The following is a 19,986-nucleotide window of genomic DNA, read 5'->3' as shown; positions in this document are numbered from 1 at the left end:
TTTTTTGTGTTGTTTTCTTTCTCCAGTTCTATCACCCACTGGAAATACATCGGGTCTACTATATCCTTAACTTCTGGCAATCATACCCATAATTTTTATAGCTAAATAAACCCATTGTGGGAGCTTTGCCATCAAGTCCCAATAGCTTCTTCTGGGGCTAAAATAGCTCTTTACCCCCACCTGGAGGAAGAACCGGCAGAGTCTCCATCTGCAAATGTACTTTTAAAACACGGCCAGCATCCCACTCAGGACACGCATTTCAAACACGTACACGCATCACAGCAAATATAGCTCAAGCAGTTCTATTCAATCACACTTGTATGTGTCAAAGAATTCCCTCGTCATCTGTTACCAGCTTGCTACATTCAAAAACTGGACATTTGTTAGACAACAAACCAAAAACAAAGAAAGAAACCTCCAAACCCAAACATATGTAATATAAAAAAGGAAAAGAATAAGGAGATTGTTTCCTGGCTGAATCCCAGACGGGGCGGTCTGAAAAGCTGTTGTAATTTCAGCAGTCAGAACGGGATTGCTCCACTGCCCCTGGAGCTGCTGCCGTCCCTCCTCTTACTCACCAAGACCAAAAGCAGTTTTGAGATCCAGTTGGGAAAAGCAAACTGGAGCAAAAGCACATGGCAATACCAAGAAGGAAGGTACCATTTTCAATTCTGATCCTGTAAATGCTTATGTAAATACTGAATCGTTTTACACTGCAAAATAATCCTATTAAACTAGATTAATAAAGCCACCTTGCAGGGTCAGAGCTGATGTTACAAAAGGAATTCCTCTGTTGTTCTAACACAATTTTTTATGCTTTGTTTCGGTGTTAATTACAGCAGTGGAATATAAGGCCACATGGTTTTGTTTGACCTCCTACACAACCTAAACCAGACCACTGCTCCTGCACCTGCTCACATAAACAATAACAATTATCAAGAAAAACTACACTTAAAACACTCTGATCTCTGCTGACAAAACATGTAAATCCTGTCACAAACAAACCAAACTCATCTGAGCAGGATTACTTTCTGTAATTGTGTTTACTTGTGTTAATTATATAGCTGGTTTTGGCATTTTATAAAATTAATTACTCTTTTCTAGACATCTGACCGGAATTCTCTCAATACTGGCACAACATAAGCGTTTTTCTGGTTTTATGGATTTTCCCAAAATTCCCATTTAAAAAAAAAAAAGAGAAAAAAGACGAGCAGACCAGTTTTCTGCCCACCTATTTTTCTTGCACACAAATTACTGAGGCTTTGGAATGAAACGTATCATCTTGCATCATTTTAAATATGAATCATAAGCATGTACCAAACACTCTTCTGAATTATTAGTACTTCTACCCCCACAAGGATTTCTTTCACTCTCCTTGTACACTGAGAGTTGATTATTCTTACCTCTAGTACCACGTGTTTTTCCTGGTGTCTTCAGCTCCCTTATCAATTCTCTGAACTTATAATGTGCAATTACTGTTTCCTACAGCTCAAGTGATGTATGCAGCTCTCATTTCTAAGAGTTTCATGTCATATCTGCCTCATTTTCTAACATAGTTTTCTAGCCATTGAGTTTAAAACTTCTTACTTTTCCTCTACAGTACTGCGGTGTTCTTCTAATACGCTTTTTTTTTTTTTTTAATTCACCCATAATTTGGACAAAATCTGCCCTTTTGAACGGTCAGGAAGTATTTCCAGCGAGGTCTCTGTCCGCACTGCATTCATCTGCCCACAAGATGCTCTCTGCACACACCAATACGGGGGAAAATGGCTGCAGCTTCCCCAAGCCCCACGCTGCTGTGGGCCTGTCTGACCGCGCTCCCGTTCATCATTAACACCTGCACAGGTGTGTCCGCAAAAGAAACTTCCAGAGCCGCCGGCCCCCCCAGCGCGGCCATGCCGGGAGAACCGCGCCGGGCCCGTCACCATAGCAACAGCGGCTGGATGTGGCGTCACTGCGGCTCGCCGCGCGGTGACGTCAAGGGCTGCGCCGAGCGCGGGAGGCGGTGTCCGGGAGGGCGCCGGTCCCGCCGGGAAGTGTAGCGGCGGTTTCCGCTCCGCTTCCTGACGCGCGGCCCGGGCACGGAGCGGGACGGGACGGGACGGAACGGAACGGGCCGGGCCAGGCGGCATGGCCGGGCCGCACCTGCAGCAGCCCAGCTTCCTGCTGGTGCGTGGGGCGGCGGGGGGCACGGGCAGGCGCCGAGCAGCTCCCGGTTCCGCGGCGTTTGCGTTTCGGTTCAGCGTCAGCTTTGTTATAAACCTGAGGGGGTATAAGGCCGGTCAGTGTAACCAGCTTTGTTATAAACCTGAGGGGGTATAAGGCCGGTCAGTGTAACCAGCTTTGCTATAAACCTGAGGGGTTATCAATACCTGTTTTTCTAATTATTAGACTGTGTTTTAAGGAATTAGAGAACTCATAGTTTAGGAGAATACTAAGGTAGCAACCTTTAAAGATTAACAAACCCTGTAACCGTAGAACCTTTGTACCCTATCATACCATATTCTTAAAATTTACATAGTTTTACAACATATTCTTTTAAACAGGTAACTGAGAAATGTGAATGTTACTTAGCATTAAACAGCTTGTGTTAGAATAGGCATGGAATAAGTTAATGGTTGTCAAGAATGGTAATGAATAATTAATTTTTCTGTCAATATAAGCGATGCATGGAGGGACACCCCCAGTCCAGCCCCAGCGCTGAATAAGAAATGCTACTTTCAAAACTTTAAAACGTGTTTTTAAGGGTTTGTCAGTTTGCCGATTTTACGGTATCATTGTAAGGTCAGTCAGTGTAACTCCAGCCATGCCCATGGACATGCTGTGTGGGAGGAGCCGTGTAGTGTGGGGGTCTTAAGTCACAGCCATGGCAAATGCTGTCTCTCCTGGCCCCGGTGATGTGGTTTCCCCTGTGATCTGTCCCAGGCCACGCTGAAGGCAGATTGTGTGAACAAGCCCTTTGTGCAGAGGTGCCATGACCTGGAGACCATCATCGAGGAGTTTCCTGCCAAGGTGAGCGGTTGCAGCGGTTTCAGAAGCTCCCCGCCTGGCACCGTGCGGGGGAGCTTGCCTTTTTCATGTTATTGGGTTTTTGTTGCTATTTCTCTTACCAAGAGTTTTGAGGACCCCAGGTGAAACAGCACGAATCCCATATTTCCCCAAAAGTTAAAAACATTTTCTAGTCATTAAGAGATTGTTTCAGTTGACTGCTGATCATTATCCTTGCAACCTGATTGGGATCAGAAATCAGGATAGATTTATTGTAATTGCCTTATTATAATACATTCTTTTGAATGGAAGTTCTGCCCAGAGGGTGGTTGGAAACAGCGCTAACTAACCCTGTGCTGGTGGCAGCTGGCAGACAGCATCTTTGTGCCTTCCAGAGATTGGATCTGCAGTAGCAATTGTTCACATGAGGAACTGTGGACACTAGCTATTTGTGTCTGTTTTCCCTAAAGGAACTACACGGCATCTTCCCATGGCTGGTGGAGAACATTTTTGGTAGCCTGGATGGCATCATTGTAGGCTGGAATCTTCGCTGCTTGCAAGGAAGAACAAATCCTACTGAATATTCTGTGGCCTTGGATTTCCTGGATCCCAGGTACACTCGTTTGTTTCAGCATAGATTAAAAAAATATACAGGGAACAGAGAACCAACCTTTTTCCATTGTGCAAATATCTTTCACAAAAATTAGACCAGAGAAGCTACTTACCACGGATGTTCTTTCTGATGCTTGTTTGCAGTGGCCCAATGATGAAGCTGGTTTACAAACTCCAAGCTGAAGAGTACAGATATGATTTCCCAGTCTCATATCTTCCAGTGAGTAACTGAAAAATTTGTAAGAATAGAATGTAGTTCTTGCAGCTACTGGAACTTTGCACACACTTTACACGTACAGATCAATATAGGCCAAGGTATATCCTCAGTGCTCCAGGTTTAGAGCATTCTCATTTCTTTAAATGATTGATAGAGGAGAGTTCCCCGCCATAACTCGTGGGAGACGACAGTTGTTAGCAGCTAGATATTTGTGCTGTTCTCAGCCAAGAAAGCTTCACTGTGATTCTTGTCCTGTCCCCAGAGACAGTCATGTGCTTTATCTTGGTTACCACTAGTTGCAGGACTAAAAAATAGTTTTCCAAGCTCATCACAGAGCAACACCTTCCCTGGCAGCACTTTGTACCCACGTTTTTGAAGACTAACCACTATCCTGGACATGGAAAATGACATTTCAAACAAAAATGTTTATCCGCAGAATTGTTTCACTATGTTTCTTCCATTGCTACCAGCTACTTGCTATGTAGAAATTGCTTCGGATATTTCTACGGTCTTTCACAAAAAGGAAACATCATTTAAGTATATAGCAATTGCTGATCCACAGCTCAGTTACCCTGACAAAACCGTCAGGCAAACACCAGCCTTCTGCTGCTCTCATTCCAAGTGGAAAGCCTTGGGGAAGGCTCATTGGTTTTTTTTATACTGAAAACTCATTTTCTGTGAGGAAGTTGGCAGTCATCTAAGGAGCATCCATTTGCACAAGGAACTACTGCAATGCAGTAGAATCCCACTGAGCTGAATGTAGATGTCATCCCAGGATGCTGGAATGCAGTGGAACATCTCTGCAAGTATGCTGAGCAGCCTGATTAATATATCATTACTCTCTCTTTCAGGGCCCCGTGAAGGCTTCAATACAAGAACAAGTCCTGCCTGAATGCTCTTTATACCACAACAAAGTCCAGTTTCCTTCTTCTGGTGGTTTAGGTTTGAATTTGGCTCTTAGTATCCTTTTAACTACTGGATATTTAATTCCCTTTAAATGTCTAAACTGGAGAGATTGCGAAGCATTTCTGCATTGTATTTATTATGCATCATTGGTAAATTGCTGTTGTGCTGAAGAGTTTGGGCTGATTAGAAATGTTTAGATTCCAATGAAAGAAAACCTGCCCTCTTCATAGAAACCCTTGCAGGGGAATTTCTGGCCTCGTTCAAGTCCTACAACAAAATTCCCAGCAATTTCAGTAGAGCCTGTATTTCACAATTTTTTGTTTTGTAACTACTCATAGTTTATGTAGTGTGACAGAAAAAGGGCATGTTAACTTTGCAGCTGGCTGGCTTGTTGGAAGCAGTCTAGCTGCAGCTGTGCTTGTTTCAGTTTGAGACAGCCAAATGTGCTAAGAGGAGCCATGCAAACACACCTTCCCCCACAAAGAAAACCTCAGTTACCAATGTTTGATCAGTTGGAAAGCAAGAAGGCAAAGGTGAATTTGCTGTTAAGCTCTAGCAAGTTAATCTAGTATTGACAAAATAAAAAGTTAGTGGCTAGTCATCATCCCTAGATATCTAACAAGCGTACTTGGTTTTGTATCTGATCCTTGACTATGCTCTTCCAGATCCATTTGAATATTATATGTTTTACTTTGCAATTAGTTTGATTACACAGAAGGTAAGTACCTTTCACAGTTTTCCCCTTAAAATAGCATTAGCCTTTCTTCACAATGCTTTAAGAGCCTGCTGAGGTGCTGTGCAGCTAAATTAACAGCAGTTTTATCTGTGCTTTTAAATTTGTTATTGCTTTGGTTCTGTTTCTTAAGGAGATAACATAAAACTAAATAACAAACAAAATACCCACCGTAGATAAACGAGTAAGCAGTCTGTCCAACAACATGGAGCAGGCAATGGATTCCAAATGGGTTTCCTACCCCTCTATCCAATAACACCATTGATACGGTCATAACCACAGCATTGTATCGCAGCATCTGGTTGTTTGGTTCCTCTTGCTGTCGCTACCTGTGCTATATAACACAGAAGTCTTCTCATACTTAGCTAGATTCACTAATACAGCAATAGTTTTCTTACAGCTAGTTGCTTTACCTTTGCTCCAAAGTGCCTTTGTCACCCTTTATCACCCCCTGGGCTCTGCTGATTTATACTAAATGGGTCCAGCTGTGTCTCAGATGCTCCCCAGCAGGGCCTTAAAGCAACAGTACATAACTGCAAGTATTAATACATCCTTGTGGCCGTTTCAGAACTCGCCTGTCACCCATCACGTCAGTCCTTCCAACAGCGCGTATTTCATCTTGGTGGACACGTACCTGAAGTGTTTCCTCCCCACGGAGGGCAGTGTCCTTCCTCCACCTTCTTCAAACCCCGGGGGAGCCATCCCATCCCCAGCCCCCAGGTAACAACTGCAGTGCCAGAGGCAAACTGCAGCAATGGTGCTTACAAAAGACAGCTTGTTGGAACTAAATCTCTAACAAGTAGAAAACACCTCTGCTCTTTATGATTTGTATGTACTCATTATGTCATTACAAAAATTAAATAGATTTATATTCACTTAATTTTACCATAAAGGTTTAAATTGGAAGTCTGACAGGTAGCTATTATTGGAGCAGAAAAGATATGTACAAGCAACAAAAATTCGTCAATTCAGCAACTCCAGTTGTGTGCCATGTGATAATGGCATATAAACAAACTCACAATGCTGAAGTGAAAATCCTCCAATACAAGCACTCAGTCATTTGTACTTTGTGCTGGCTAAGTGTGTGAAAGTCCACATTTTCAAAACTGATTTTGCTACTCAAATTTATAAAATGTTATCAATATTAGCAATTTTATACACATGTAAAAATAAATAGCCATTATATTTTGTAGAACTGCATTTTAAATACTTCTCAGATATCCATTTCCATGGTCTGTTGAGCCTTAGCATATACCTAGAAAAATGCAGACCAGGTGAATTGTGAATATGGAGGGCAGAGAGAAAGAAAACAAATTGGAGAAAGTAAAAAGCCATGTAGTATAACATCAGGCTGTACAGAGCTGGTTCAAGGCAGTATGAGTAGTGATGTAGTGTTTGTTTAGAGTCAAAGTGACTAGTAATTATAACACATTGCAGAAGTTTGAAATACATCATCAACTATGCAGTTTTACTTCTTAAAGACTGTTCTCCAGTTTATAAACTGGTGATTAGAAGCAATGATATATTTCCCTGTCCTGAGGCTTACTGACTTCAGTATTTCCATTGGTTTGTCATTCAAGGTCTCCAGCAGTGCCTTTCACGTCCTACGGCATGCACCACACCAGCCTGCTGAAACGGCACATCGCCCATCAGCCTTCGGTGAACGCTGACCCAGCCTCCCAGGAGATCTGGAGATCAGAAACACTGCTTCAGGTAAACTGGATTTCAAGAAGAAAAAAATCTCTATAAACCAGGGACAGTTATACCATTTTGCTTTAGCTTGTTTTGGAATTGAGCAGTGCAGCTGTTGGTTTTTGTTAGTGAAACAAAGAACCACTGTGAAACTGTGAAGTTGTAATTTAGAAAGGCACTTAATATCTTTTTTTTAGACTGCATATCTAACAACTGACCTCAAGCATTTGAGTAGTTTTTTCCAGAAAAATTTCTAAACATGTTTTTTTTTTTTAATCTTATATCAGTTCTATACTATGAGCAAACTTTGGGCACAGAGAAGTTGATTCTGTGCAGCATGAAGGGAAGGGAAAGGAAAATACAAGTACAGCTTAGTTTTCAAATTATGTACTGTGGCCTTCCCTTATATCCAGCTTGTGACTGACAACTCCTGGATTATCTGTTTTCCCTAGTTGAGAAAATATTTGTTTTGCAGGTCTTTGTTGAAATGTGGCTTCATCATTATTCACTGGAAATGTATCAGAAAATGCAGTCCCCTCATGTCAAGGTAATAGAATGTACTTCATTCATGACCATCATCTGATGGTTGACCTCTTATCTTGAGCTACATCTCCTGTTCTGTGGAGAATTTATTTGTTATATTGGTGCAAAGGAAAGAAATAACTTATCAGAGTTATCTACATGAGTGTGTCAAAATTGCTAATGCAGTTATGAAGAATGTTGGGAATATGTGTGTCATCCAGATTTGCCTTCATTGCAGAAGTTGTGGTGTTTTGTTTTGGTAAAAGACAAGTTTGTAGGATGGTCACAACAATCTGCACATCAATAATCAAAGTGCTAATGATGCGGGAGATGCCACTATAAAACCATAGTGTTAAATCCCACTGGGACAATACGGATGCTAAACATTACCTAAATTAATTTCCAGCAGTGGTAGCAACTGTTACTGAAATACCAATTAATGATTTCTAAGATCGGTAGCCATTTTTTAGCATAAATCCAAATCAAAAAAGGAAATCTTATTAAACTGTCCTTCATTTTTAAGAAAATAAACCATATTCCAAAAGATGTTTTTCACCATCATGGTGTCAGCAGCAGTTCTGTAGCTACAGAGTTCAGAATATCTTACAAGCTCTTGTGTGGATAATACACTGTTTTAAGCAGTTTGTGGTGGCCTGTTCAGTAACAAACTACTGCATGTAAACTCTAAGTACATGTTGGGGACGCTGATGTCGAAGCACTATAAATGTAAAGGGAATTTGAAGGAGAAAATGTTGATCCTCTGAATTCCCTCTGAGTCACAGTGGGGCTTTCACAGAAGGGGACAGCAATGTAAAAGCTACTTGGGATTTATTCCTGTGTGAAAGAGTAATATGAGAGCTGATTGAGATATTCTGATCCTTCACTCCAGAGGCTATAAAATAACAAAATTATTTAAATTTTGCTAGGGAAAAACATTGCAGAACTTAAGTGTGATGTGTTTTATTTTTAAAGTTGAGGTCAAAATGCAAACTTACTGATGTTGCAAAGTCTCCACTTGGGAGTCCCAGCAGCATGGCTGTGCACCTGTGGTGGAAAGGCTTTGCTTGAAGTGCCTTTGGTCTGTCTGTCCAGTCTCTGTGCATCAAGCGCTGTGCTTAGGCCAGAAATAATGATTGCTTTAAACTTCTCTCCTCTGTTCACCCTCTGTATTTCAGATGCTCTCTTCTAATACTGGGGAGCAGCAATTTAGACAATGACTGTGAATGTTATGGTGCAATAGGGCCTAGGCAGAGCTTAAAGTTCTCTAAAATCATCACTTCAGGATCCTCCACAAGGTGTGTTGAGCCACAACTTGAGGCCATAACTCCCTGATGATATTTTAGTTTCCTCTTTGATGGAAGTAATCATGGGCACGTAAAAAGTAAGTCTTTACTCTTTGGGGTTAGAACACCTGAATAGGGGACCACAATTCCACCTGACATCCATAAACGGATGAAGGATCCCTCCTGCAGGACTTAAGAAAGACAGCAGATCAGCTGGGGACAGGACTGTTCATAAGCCTTGATGCTTAAGCTTTATAGACTGGTCTCAAGGTGGGCTGAAGGAGAACAGTCTGCTTCATAGTTCCTCAAATGAGGAAGCAGAATATGCAGAAATGCAAGTTTTGTTTTAACATAAGAGATAAAGGGCTTAACTGGAAACCCAAGATCACCCTAAACCTTATGCTTAAAATAATTAATAATTGTGCAGGTTCACTTGATTCCATTCAGCCTTCTATGTGTATGGAAGGAGGGGTAATTAGTGATCATTCATCCCTGGATCTAGACCTGTTTGACCGTCAGTGGCTTGAAATGGCTCCATACCTGTATTGGAAGGTGGGATGAGATTCCACAGAACTTGCTCTTCCTTTGTCCAGCAGCCAAACTTGTTTGCTTCAATGGGCCAAACCAGATCCCAGATATGTAACTTTCCTGTGAAGTGCCTCAAAGAATTATGGATTTTCCTTAAACCTTGTTAACGTCATCACAGATCTCTCTTCACAAGTAGAAGGGGGTGGAATGGGAATTAATAGTAAATAATTTTCTTTCGACAAGATGTACTTCTTTACTGCTTTGACTTCTCTCTGGGTCTGGTGTGAACCTGAGGTTGATGCTATTTGCTATGCAGAGTTTCACTGTTTTCCCCATTAATTCAACTATTTTCCTGTGCTTTTTCATTTTCTATTTGCTTTCTCTTTCTCAGCTGATCCAGAGCCCAAGCGTGCAGCATCTCTTTCCCTATTCCCTTCTGCTGTAATTCACAATGAACCCTTAAAAAGGAGTTGTTTGATAAAGCTTCCTGTAACGCTTCCTGCCCTTCCAATGCCAGGTGCCACAGCCCCAGCCCTGCATGTGGTGCACCCTGTAGGCTACAGGCTCCTGCTGATTCCTGCAGCAGGGGAGTTGCTGATGAAGCAACCAACACGTTTGAGCTGCTGGGGAGTTTGGATAACGACCCCACCACTCCTAGGAGAGTGTAAAACCAAAAGATACCAAACTGGCGCTAGAGGAGATGGGGTAGGGGCTGTTCAAAACAGCAGAGGTGTGAATCTGGAGAGTTAGTTTAGATGCCTGACAGTAGTCATTGGGATCTGTGTAGTGTACATTTTTTGTTTTATGTTTTTTCATTAATTTCATACATGTGTGTCACTGTCACTACAGTATCCTCTTCACCATCACATTGTCAAAAAATAACACTTTTCCCTTACTCATCCAAGAAGGGATCTGGCTGAGGCTGGCAGAGATTTATGTTAAGATGCCTTTCGCATTAGCATATAACACTGGTGTTAGGTATGTCTTCTGCCTTCATATATACATGATGTTTCCCTCATAGTAGAAGTAATTTCCTCTTTTGGGGAAGTTCAGAAGACCTGCAGCCTTCCCAAATGGTCTTTAACTGGAAAGAGAAGACAAAGGGTTTCTCTGAACTGGATCCTTACTGGACGGGCTCACAGTGATCATAAAAAGCCAAACTTCTTTTCTTCCTGTTTCTTGGGAAGAAGAAAGTATCAATTTGAGTTTCTTCCCAGTATGCAAACCCTGCTACTTCAAGATAGCATTTAAAAAGTTTGCAGAATATTGGATGCTTTTACTCCATTGTTTAATAAAACCCTGTAACAGTGTGTAAATCCTTGTTGCTGCACTTCAGTTGAATTGGGGAGTTTATTTGGCAGACGCTCCTTATCTCCTTCCGCACTTGCTCTGATCTACTGAACACCAGAAAGAAGAGGATACTGTGGCTGCAGTTGTTACTGTGATATGTTGTCCCTGATTGTATTTGTGATGTTCATTTCCCCCCACCCTTCTTCCTTGGGCTCATTCTCACTTTTTTTTTCTCTTGCTCTCTTCTCTCCTTTTTTCCCTCCCCCCCTTTTTGTTTCTGTTGTCTCAGCTGGAGGTTCTCCACTACCGACTCAGTATCTCCAGTAAACACCACGGTAGTCCTGCCCAATCCAGCTACCAGGCCCTCCACGCATACCAAGTATTATCATATTTTCATTTTGTTTCCTTTTTAAAAATCTTGTTCCATCATATAATCTGCAAAGTGTATTGGTGCTAGCTGGACAGCAGCTTTTTCTGCCAAATTGTTGTTTTACAAAGTAACTGAGAACAATGTGTTGAGATTTACTAAATTGACAGTGAAAACAGATACTGAGAGGTATTAGCAAGGAGGAAAATAGGTAAAACCTAGGATATTATGAGGACTAAACAGGAAGTCCATTTTTAGAGATGCATTCTTGTAATGCATTGTAGAAAGAGGCTTATCATCTGTGATGACACTTTGTGACACCAAAACTGGCTTCACAGATGGCAGATTTCTGCCCCTCACACACTGGTCATTTAAGCAAACCTTGCATGGAAGAGAATATCAGAATTTGCCTGACTGTCCTCCAGAATTAAGGTAGGTAACATATAGGGTTTTTAGTCAGTGAAATGTCATTGGATAGTACTAAATTTGTAGCAATGTGAACCTGACTGTCCAGTTTTGCAAAAGCACACAAGTGGTACACTTGCAGATTGTTCAGGAAATGCGCATGCGAAAAATCATTCCTGTTGGAACAGATTGCTGATTTCTCCTTCCCTACTTCAGCCCTTTATTCATTGGGTCTTCGTTTTGGGAAAGGGGAGGGCTGAGCATATGTACTATAAAGCTCTTATTATAACGTGCTATGATATATCAAGGTATTGCTTAGAAAGGAAAACAAGAACTACTACTTGTCTTTAAATCCTTTTTACTATTATGCTTATCTCATTACTGTATTAAGAAAAGAATGGCATATATCCACCCTGTAAGCTAAGGTTGTGACCAAATTACTTCTTAAACTGGTAGGGTTCCCAATGGTGCTGCTCTGGGCTAAGAGAAATTACAAGATTTACTAAGGAGAAAAACCACTAGCATCACCTGAAACAAGGTATTGAAATAGTGGTACTGGCCATTTTGTAAGTTCAAATGGTACCTTCAAGGGGACCCTACAAGTTTTTTTAAATTACACCCTTTCAAGGCCTACAGCAGGGTGTTCGACCTCTCTAATTGCTTTAGAGATTCTGATGTGAACTCTGGGACTGAGCAACTTCTCAGAGTTTTAACCTCTTATATAAACTCCCCTCAGAACTGTAGAAAACATGTTGACTTAGGGGTGCTTGTGTGAAGAACACAAGAGCAGCCTTCATTAGAAGTGGTAACAGGTTATCTTCTCTCTTAGAAGGGTCTCAGATCTGGCTGTACTACATGACTACATCTGTCATCGAGCCTTGAATCTTTTCCTGGAGTGAACTTTACAGTATATCAAAAATCTTAAGAGACTGTAAAAACACACCTGCTTTGCCCCCAGCATTGCAGAGGAAGGACACACAAAGACGCACACGGACACCCCCGCTTCCCACCCCCAGCACTGGAAATACCGTTCAATGGATTTAAGTAGCTTTTTGTATAAAAATGCCTGCCAGTCCGCTTTAGAGTCATATTTAGCACCTTACCTCAGCACAGCTGCATGTGGCATCCTGAAACATCTGGCAGCTATTCTCTAACACACTCTTCCAGCATTTTCCATTGCACTTGCAGCTGTAACTTTTGTTTCATGTACATTCTTCCCGACTTTAGAGAAGTACAAGAGACATGAAACTTGGAATACAAACGATATCTTAAAATCTACTTTCAGTAGTGGTTTGAGATTAGTTCGCTACTCTTACAGTAGTTTACAGTAGCAAAGGGCTTAGTGCTTTGTCCTCAGATTCTGCAGCAGACCAGCCTGGGTGGTGGGCACCCAGAAGAACTTGCTCTTTTTACCTCCTTCGTCTCCCTGCTAGATCATACACCCACTGGGTTATTAGTAACATCACTGGCTCACCATCGCTCCTTGTACTGCTCCTGCCCAGGCTGCCTCTACTTCTACCCATAGCGATGCTAGAAGTGACAGGATCATGCAGAACTTGCAGCAATTCTTATTCTCACCATAGCTCTTTCTAGAATTATTCTTTCTTATAAAGGCAGATGAGTAGGAGCATAGGAAGGAGAACTCAGTAAAGCCAGCCAGAAGCATAAACTAAGGATCTGTTGTGCTGTCAACAGCAATGAACTTCTAACCATAATGAAAGGCTGAATGTTCTTTTTTCAGAAAGGGGTAAGTCCAAGTGTGCAAGTTACTCTATTCTTTAATGCTAGCCTGAAATTCAATGCATTAGAGTACTATAGATACTTTTTCTTATATTAGAATACTGTAGATACTTTTTCTGACAATCACATTATCAAAAATACAGTACTGTTTCTCAGTGAACTGGTGGCAGAAAATTAATGCAGCTTGTCCTGGACAGCAAGCCTGTCTAAAATCAGGTGGCACCAAACTGCAGTGAAGAACGTAGAAGGAAGAGAGCATTTCTTGTATTTTGATTTCTGATCTAAGAATATAATTTTCCTGAATTATCTGCTGGACATTTACGACATCATACTTATTAGCTTCCTGTTTTTTGCTTTGAATCCAGGAGTCATTTAAGCCCACTGAAGAGCACGTGCTAGTGGTGAGACTGCTAGTGAAACACCTGCATGCTTTCAGCAACAGCCTGAAACCAGAGCCTCTGTCCCCCTCCGCCCACTCCCACACAGCCAGCCCGCTCGAGGAGTTTAAAAGGTAGGTTTTGAGCAGCCTGGCTCTGAGACGTATAGAGCTTCTCCCTGAAAAGCTCTGCTTTCACCGAGGGGTTGAAGCAGGTTGTTTGGATGGTAAATACGGAAGCGTGTTACTAAAAGTACATGAGAGATAATGAATTACATTTTTCACATCCATTAGATATGGGGGGGAGTAACTTCAGGATGGTGGATGTCTTGCTATTGCATTAGTTTATATATTGGCACAAGCCAGATAAAAGAAAATGCTACCAGAGTATTCTGGCCAAGGGTAATGGAAAATGTTATATTTATGTATTTGAGTTGAAGTAGCTTCAGTTAAGAAAGAACAAGTTTGGCTCAGTCCTTTCTGTATTTGCGTTAGTGGTAGTGTGTTGGGTTGGGCTTTTTGCTTTTGAAAGTTGCTCCTGGTTCATACATGTGATTGTCTTTGTTTGCAGGGTTGTAATTCCTCGGTTCGTCCAGGAAAAACTTTATATTTTCCTGCAGCACTGTTTTGGTCACTGGCCTCTGGATGCTTCTTTCAGAGCAGTACGTACCTGCTTCTCAAAGTCTGTACTCAACAAAAATAGTAATTAGTTACTGCTGTTTAGCAGCTATTTCTTGGGGTTTTAATATTCTTTATACAACATGTACACTTACGCCAATTAGACATAACAGGGAAGTTGAATAGATCTTGGTGAGAATTACTACGGGTTGTTGATTTTCCTGACACTGAAAATGGCTGTTGATTGAAAAGAAGTAGGTGTTACTCTTAAAACAGATACATTCTTATAGTCCCAGTTTCTTAATATCTTATATTTCTCTGTAGTAGCTGCTTGAGTGCCATCTCATTTGGGTATTACAGAAAATCCAGATTGGTTCTAATGAACACATCCTTAGTTTTTTTCAGTTCTTTTTCAAAGATACTCAGATTACCAGAGAGAGCTTTATTCCTAAAAACTTTTAGGTGTCATTAAGATCATATTCACTAGATTTAAAAGAAACAAAAACCCCTTTCTGTCTTCCTTTCCAAAAAGTATTGATATATGTTTTTCTGTAGGTTCTTGAGATGTGGTTAAGTTACTTGCAGCCTTGGCGGTATGCTCCGGAAAAGCTGCCACAAAGTGAAGAGCCCTTGCCTCGCAGCGTGTCGGAGAAATGGTAAGGAGGAAAGCAGCTGTGAGTAACCCGAACCAAACCTCAAGTTTGTGCAGATCTTGAGTAAAACTGCAGGATTTTAAGAACCATCCAACCTGAATTATCTTCCTGTACAAGTTTAGAGATCATTTCTTAGAACAGAGGCTTTTGTTTTGAGAGGAAGATTCTTTTGCCTCAGTGCAAATAGACTGTCTTTCCAGAGACAGTATAAAGCATTCCTTTAGTGACTCGTTTGGCAGAAAACAAAATAACAGTTATTTCGATAGCTGTACTTACGAATCCTGTACTCACTTTGACAGGGCTGCATTCATTCAAGAAAACCTACTCATGTATACTAAGCTGTTCATAGGATTTCTGAACAGAGCTCTTCGAACAGACTTGGTCAGTCCAAAAAATGCTCTGATGGTGTTCCGAGTAGCCAAAGTCTTTGCTCAGCCCAATCTAGCTGAAATGATCCTGAAAGGTAAATGGATATTTTGGCATATTATGTTGTCCTGTCTCAATCTTTCTTCATAACAGCTACATCTTACCTCGGGAACACTGAGGTGAATAGACTTACTCTCCCATTTTGCTTGCTGTTTTACCATTCAAAAGTCTGCATGTCTTCACTAATGTTTGTCATATTGTTTTAATGTCTATAGTTCTTTTCTAACCGCCATTGTCTAGATTTAATTGCACAATTTTTCTTTAAATGATAAAGAACACACTATCAGTTTTGCTTACACTTGCCTTATGTGGTTATTTACTCAGGATTCAAACTTCTTACATCTCTAAAGGTATCTATACTTAGCAAAACAGCTAGTGAGCTAGTCACGTATGCACTAATCAGGATACCGTAAATTTGAGAGAGGCAAGATCTCTGGCAGATATCAATGTCTTAAGTGTCATATTTCTCTATTGCTTTGTTGAAATGAAGTTAGAGACTTAAAATGATGTCTGTATGGTCTGCATTTAAATGCACTCCAACATTTTCTGCTGTGGACAGAGAGGATTAAGTGAAAAAAAAGCAGTTAAGGCTTCTTTCCCCCTAGAACTTCCTGTTTATCTAAAAGCCAGTTGCCCAGCAGACTTCAGCAGCTTTGCAGCTAGACCTTCCCCAGGCAAACCCAGGAGTGTTATGTCACCATTTTCATTACTTTTCTCACACTAGGAGAACAGTTATTCCTGGAGCCAGAACTCGTTATTCCCCATCGTCAGCACCGACTTTTTATGAGCCCCACAGTTGGTGGAGGCTTCTTATCATCATGGCCTCCAGCTATTACAGATGCCTCATTTAAGGTGAAGAGTCATGTTTACAGCCTGGAAGGACAGGATTTCCAGTATAAACAGATGTTTGGCACAGAAGTCAGAAATTTGGTAAGCAACAGATTTGTCACCTTGTCTTTCTGCTTTGACAGGTGTTTTCTCAATGCTGAGCATCCATATAATGAGAAGTTAAGAGTGAAGAACTTAAATATACAATAGTGGAGAAGTTCACTGATGGTGACTTGTGGAACGTGAGGGGTCTTAATTCAGCAGAGCTGTAAAAATCTGCTTGCTCTTTGCTAAATAAGAAGTTAATGTAACAGTTTGCTGCCTTGTTGTACTATATTGCAAGTATTTCCTCTCAGGCATGCTTACTGTGAACTTCTGATTCATTGTATTGATTAGTACCTATCAACAAGTCAGATGAAAACAGCAGGAGATAAAAAAAGCAGCTGAAAAACCTAAGAAGCACTCAAGTTCTTTGAAGGCTTCAGCAGCAAAGAACTACCTTTGCCCAATTGGAGCTTGAGGAGCTAAAGCAGTGAGAGCAAATCCAGTTATCAGGGCACAGTTTTATCCACGTATTGATGCTTAGTGGTCCTTCATCTTTGTCCCACACAATTCTTTTTTGTTGTAGGTGTTAAAACTGGCTCAGTTAATTTGTCAGGCACAGCAGACGGCAAAATCCATTTCAGACCATTCTTCCGAGACAACGGCCAGCCAGTCCTTCTTCTCATGGTTTAGATTTACATCCTCTGAGATGAATGGTTCCTACACAGGCAATGACCTTGATGAAATTGGGCAAGACAGCATCAAAAAAACAGATGAATATTTAGAAAAGGCACTAGAATACTTGTGCCAAATCTTTAAGGTATGTAACATCTTTCTAAGAACATTCCCTATGTGGCAGCTGCGATCAAGAGTCAGGATTCCTCAACTGTACTTCAGTCACTCTTGCGCTTTGCGGGGGCACAAAGCCATCCAGAGATCCTGCTAGCAGATTTGGTTGTAAACGTCTTTTAGGCTTGACTTTACCTGAATAATTGAAAACTGCTTTCAATATAGATAGAACCAAATGTTCTTAGTTTTTAAATATCAAGCTGACTTTGTTTAAAGTGACCACTTGTCTGGACTGTGTCGTTTCTACCAAACCTGTCTCTTTACTTGTGCCTATTCTGATGTTTACAAATAGGCCAGACATGGCTTAAATTTTAAAATGTCTTCTATATGTAGAGCACTATAAAAATACAACATATAACTGCAGCTATAGATGGATGAACTAGAAGTATGCTGTTTCTTCGGTTAAACTTAACAGATTAATTTGTCAGTCACACTCCCTTAGGCAGAATTGACCTAGGAGAAGACAGCTGTTTGACAGCTCTCAAGAAGTAAGGGACACACAAACCAGAACACAGCTCTTGGATTTGACGAGCACAGACAAGAATCTGGAGACTTCTATCTCCTTTTAATGTCTAACTTGCGGTGCTATTAAGCAATTCTTGGTATCTGTGCTGGCTGTCAAAGGCTTCCATTGCTAAGGTGTTTGTGGGGAAATAACTGAAATAGAAGAAGGGGGCGGATCAAGCATGTGCATTAGAACTCTCTATTCTTGAGTAGCTGAATGAAGCCCAACTGACCCAGATGATGATGAAGTGTGGGACAGCTCAAGATGAGAATGGAAAGAACCAGCTTCCAGACTGCATTGAAAGCGAGGATGGCCTCATTCTTACACCCCTGGGCAGGTACCAGGTGAGAGAACATTCTATAAAGCTACCCTAGATTGTTCATGAAAAAACAAGTTGTCTTTCTAGATCAAGAGAAATGCAATTTATTTGGGGCTAAGAGAGGTGCCCACATAAAAGCATTTCGGACAGGAGCAAGAAGATAAGGGGTTTATTTTCCTGTTTCTAGATCATAAATGGCTTACGTAGATTTGAGGTGCGGTATCAAGGAGACACCGAGCTTCAGCCCATCCGAAGTTATGAAAACGCTACTCTTGTTCGCCTCCTATTTCGTTTATCCTCCGTGCTTAATGAAAGGGTAAGTACAGCACTGCCTCCTTTTATATTTTCCATTGCAAATCCCTGTTCTTCACTGCACCTGCACATGCAACACCTTAGTTTGTTTTTGATGTCTCCTTTATTGGGGACCAGATGGGTGTTTGTGAATAGTATCAGGCCTGCTTCGAAACATTAATAAATAACATTTTAAATGTATTCTTTATGCTTGAAAAACAAAGGGAATATCATTCAGAATGAAAGATTCTAAAAAAGAAAACCAAATCCTTTTCTTCCTATAGGTATAATAGATAAAGGCAAGTCTGCACTAAAGCAAGTTACTAGTTAAAAGTGCGTTTTGTGAGGTTTTTTTCCCTCTATTTCCTATAAATGAAGGAAATTGTAAAATAAGTTACAGTTTACAACACTAGTTGCAGTAGAATACTAATGTCTAAACTTCTCTTACCTCAGTTTGCTGATCAGATGGATGAGCTCTGCTCCAGGGAAGATTTTGTTGGCAGACTTTGTCGCTATCATCTTACCAACCCCCGCCTCATACAGAAAATCAGGCACAGTCCTGTGGTAAGGGACAGAACAAGCCAGAACTGGGGACCAAGGATCAGCCTGAGGTTTCTGGCTAGCTACAGGACTCTCGTGTCTTTGCTGATGGTCTACTTCATTGCATCCTGGTTTTACATTGGGCCAGTGGGCTGCACATTCATTATCCTGATTGGATATTTTCTTTATGCCGTAATAATGACATTTTTCTCAGAAGAATGGAAACCACACGAACACTAATTCCTTTCTCTCAGCTTACACTTGTAAAAATAAACATTTAAGGATGAGCCTGGGATTCAATGACTAGAATGTTTGAATTATCATATCAGATCTTCCTATGGTATTTTTTAAATATTAAAATTAATTGGGTTTTATAAACAATTATGTGGTACTTGTGGAGAAAATCAATGTAAATTTTATTCTTATAAAAGTATTCCTATGGAATCTAGTGAATGCCTTTTATTTTTGAGGGGGGAGGAATAAGCCATCAGTACTCATAATATGGCAATGAACCATGCCATCTGTAGAAACATTTTTGCTTCAGCATTAAGTCCATTGGAGCTTCTTACACTGTTCTAAAGCAAGAACTAGCTGTAGGACCTACATATTGAGCTTATAGGCAGAGCAGTTACAAAAGCAACAGAAACAACAAACAAACAAAACCAACAAAACCCAGAAGATGGGACAGGCAGCAAGAATGGCACCTCATTAAACCTCCTCTTCCCTATCTGAGGCCTCCTCCGCCCAAGCAGGTTCATGTCTTCTACCTCCATAGACGATCTTCATTAATCTCATTATTCATTAAACGCAGAATGGATCAGGGATTGCTACGCCACGTTCTTCTGTTGCCGCAGACAGGATGGATTAAAAGCTGTGACAGAGGTTGCCCGTGACTTTGTCATCAATACTCACAACTGGAAGACTGAGCTGCAAGGAAGTCTTCAAAACCTGTCACCTTTTCTTGCGGTGGCCCTTGGCCCTGCCGTAGTTGTTGAGCTGTGCTCAGTAACTCAGAGCTGTACTTGCTGCTTTAATCAAGAGCACTCCTGCCAGTTTATACAGAAAAATGGAATAGTTGAGGGTCATTTACAAAACTCAGTTTGGTCTAGAAATACAGGTTCTAGTAAACCACCACTCAAACAGCAACAGCAGGCTGGGCAAAGCTGGAGGTGTGGATTATGAATTAATTATATAACACAAACTGTATCGGTGCCACTGGTTCTTTTGCCACAAGAGCCAGCCATGTCACACTACGA

At 41.1% G+C, this 19,986-nt stretch overlaps 2 protein-coding genes across 3 annotated transcripts in view; one reads left to right on the top strand and one right to left on the bottom strand.

The window, feature by feature from the left end:
• Positions 1-1,922, bottom strand: part of GGT5 (gamma-glutamyltransferase 5) — a 44,002-nt gene extending 42,080 nt beyond the window's left edge. Inside the window, exon 1 of the mRNA XM_005503883.3 lies at positions 1,404-1,922. The gene's annotated coding sequence lies outside the window, so the exon portion shown is untranslated. The remainder of the gene's footprint in view (positions 1-1,403) is intronic.
• Positions 1,923-1,975: 53 nt separating this feature from the next.
• SMPD4 (sphingomyelin phosphodiesterase 4) lies at positions 1,976-19,174 on the top strand. Of its 2 annotated transcripts, XM_065033704.1 has the most exons (19): positions 1,979-2,169; positions 2,926-3,012; positions 3,459-3,601; positions 3,745-3,820; positions 4,669-4,777; positions 5,389-5,441; positions 6,025-6,176; positions 7,037-7,169; positions 7,624-7,695; positions 11,061-11,150; positions 13,649-13,794; positions 14,231-14,321; positions 14,833-14,933; positions 15,230-15,393; positions 16,081-16,286; positions 16,813-17,046; positions 17,793-17,924; positions 18,087-18,215; positions 18,644-19,174. In XM_065033704.1, exons 1-19 carry the CDS (start codon positions 2,131-2,133, stop codon positions 18,968-18,970), a joined length of 2,484 nt encoding a protein of 827 aa, XP_064889776.1. In that variant the 5' UTR covers positions 1,979-2,130; the 3' UTR covers positions 18,971-19,174. The 2 variants fall into 2 exon arrangements, with proteins under 2 accessions (XP_064889777.1, XP_064889776.1); XM_065033705.1 differs by lacking the exon at positions 11,061-11,150 and having other exon boundaries at positions 1,976-2,169.
• Positions 19,175-19,986: the final 812 nt, after the last annotated feature.

This window comes from Columba livia, chromosome 17 (genome assembly GCF_036013475.1).
Source record: "Columba livia isolate bColLiv1 breed racing homer chromosome 17, bColLiv1.pat.W.v2, whole genome shotgun sequence".
Classification (NCBI taxonomy): domain Eukaryota; kingdom Metazoa; phylum Chordata; class Aves; order Columbiformes; family Columbidae; genus Columba; species Columba livia.
The sequence above is the reverse complement of the archived record's forward strand: the minus strand, read 5'-3'. Positions and strand labels throughout refer to the sequence as shown.

Bases quoted from the DNA above. Each gene is read 5' to 3' on its own strand.
- SMPD4 (XM_065033704.1), top strand. From the start codon at position 2,131: ATGGCCGGGCCGCACCTGCAGCAGCCCAGCTTCCTGCTG. The intron at 4,778-5,388 runs GTATCCTTTTAA...ATGCTCTTCCAG, and splicing joins AGGTTTGAATTTGGCTCTTA to ATCCATTTGAATATTATATG. The intron at 14,322-14,832 runs GTACGTACCTGC...GTTTTTCTGTAG, and splicing joins TGGATGCTTCTTTCAGAGCA to GTTCTTGAGATGTGGTTAAG.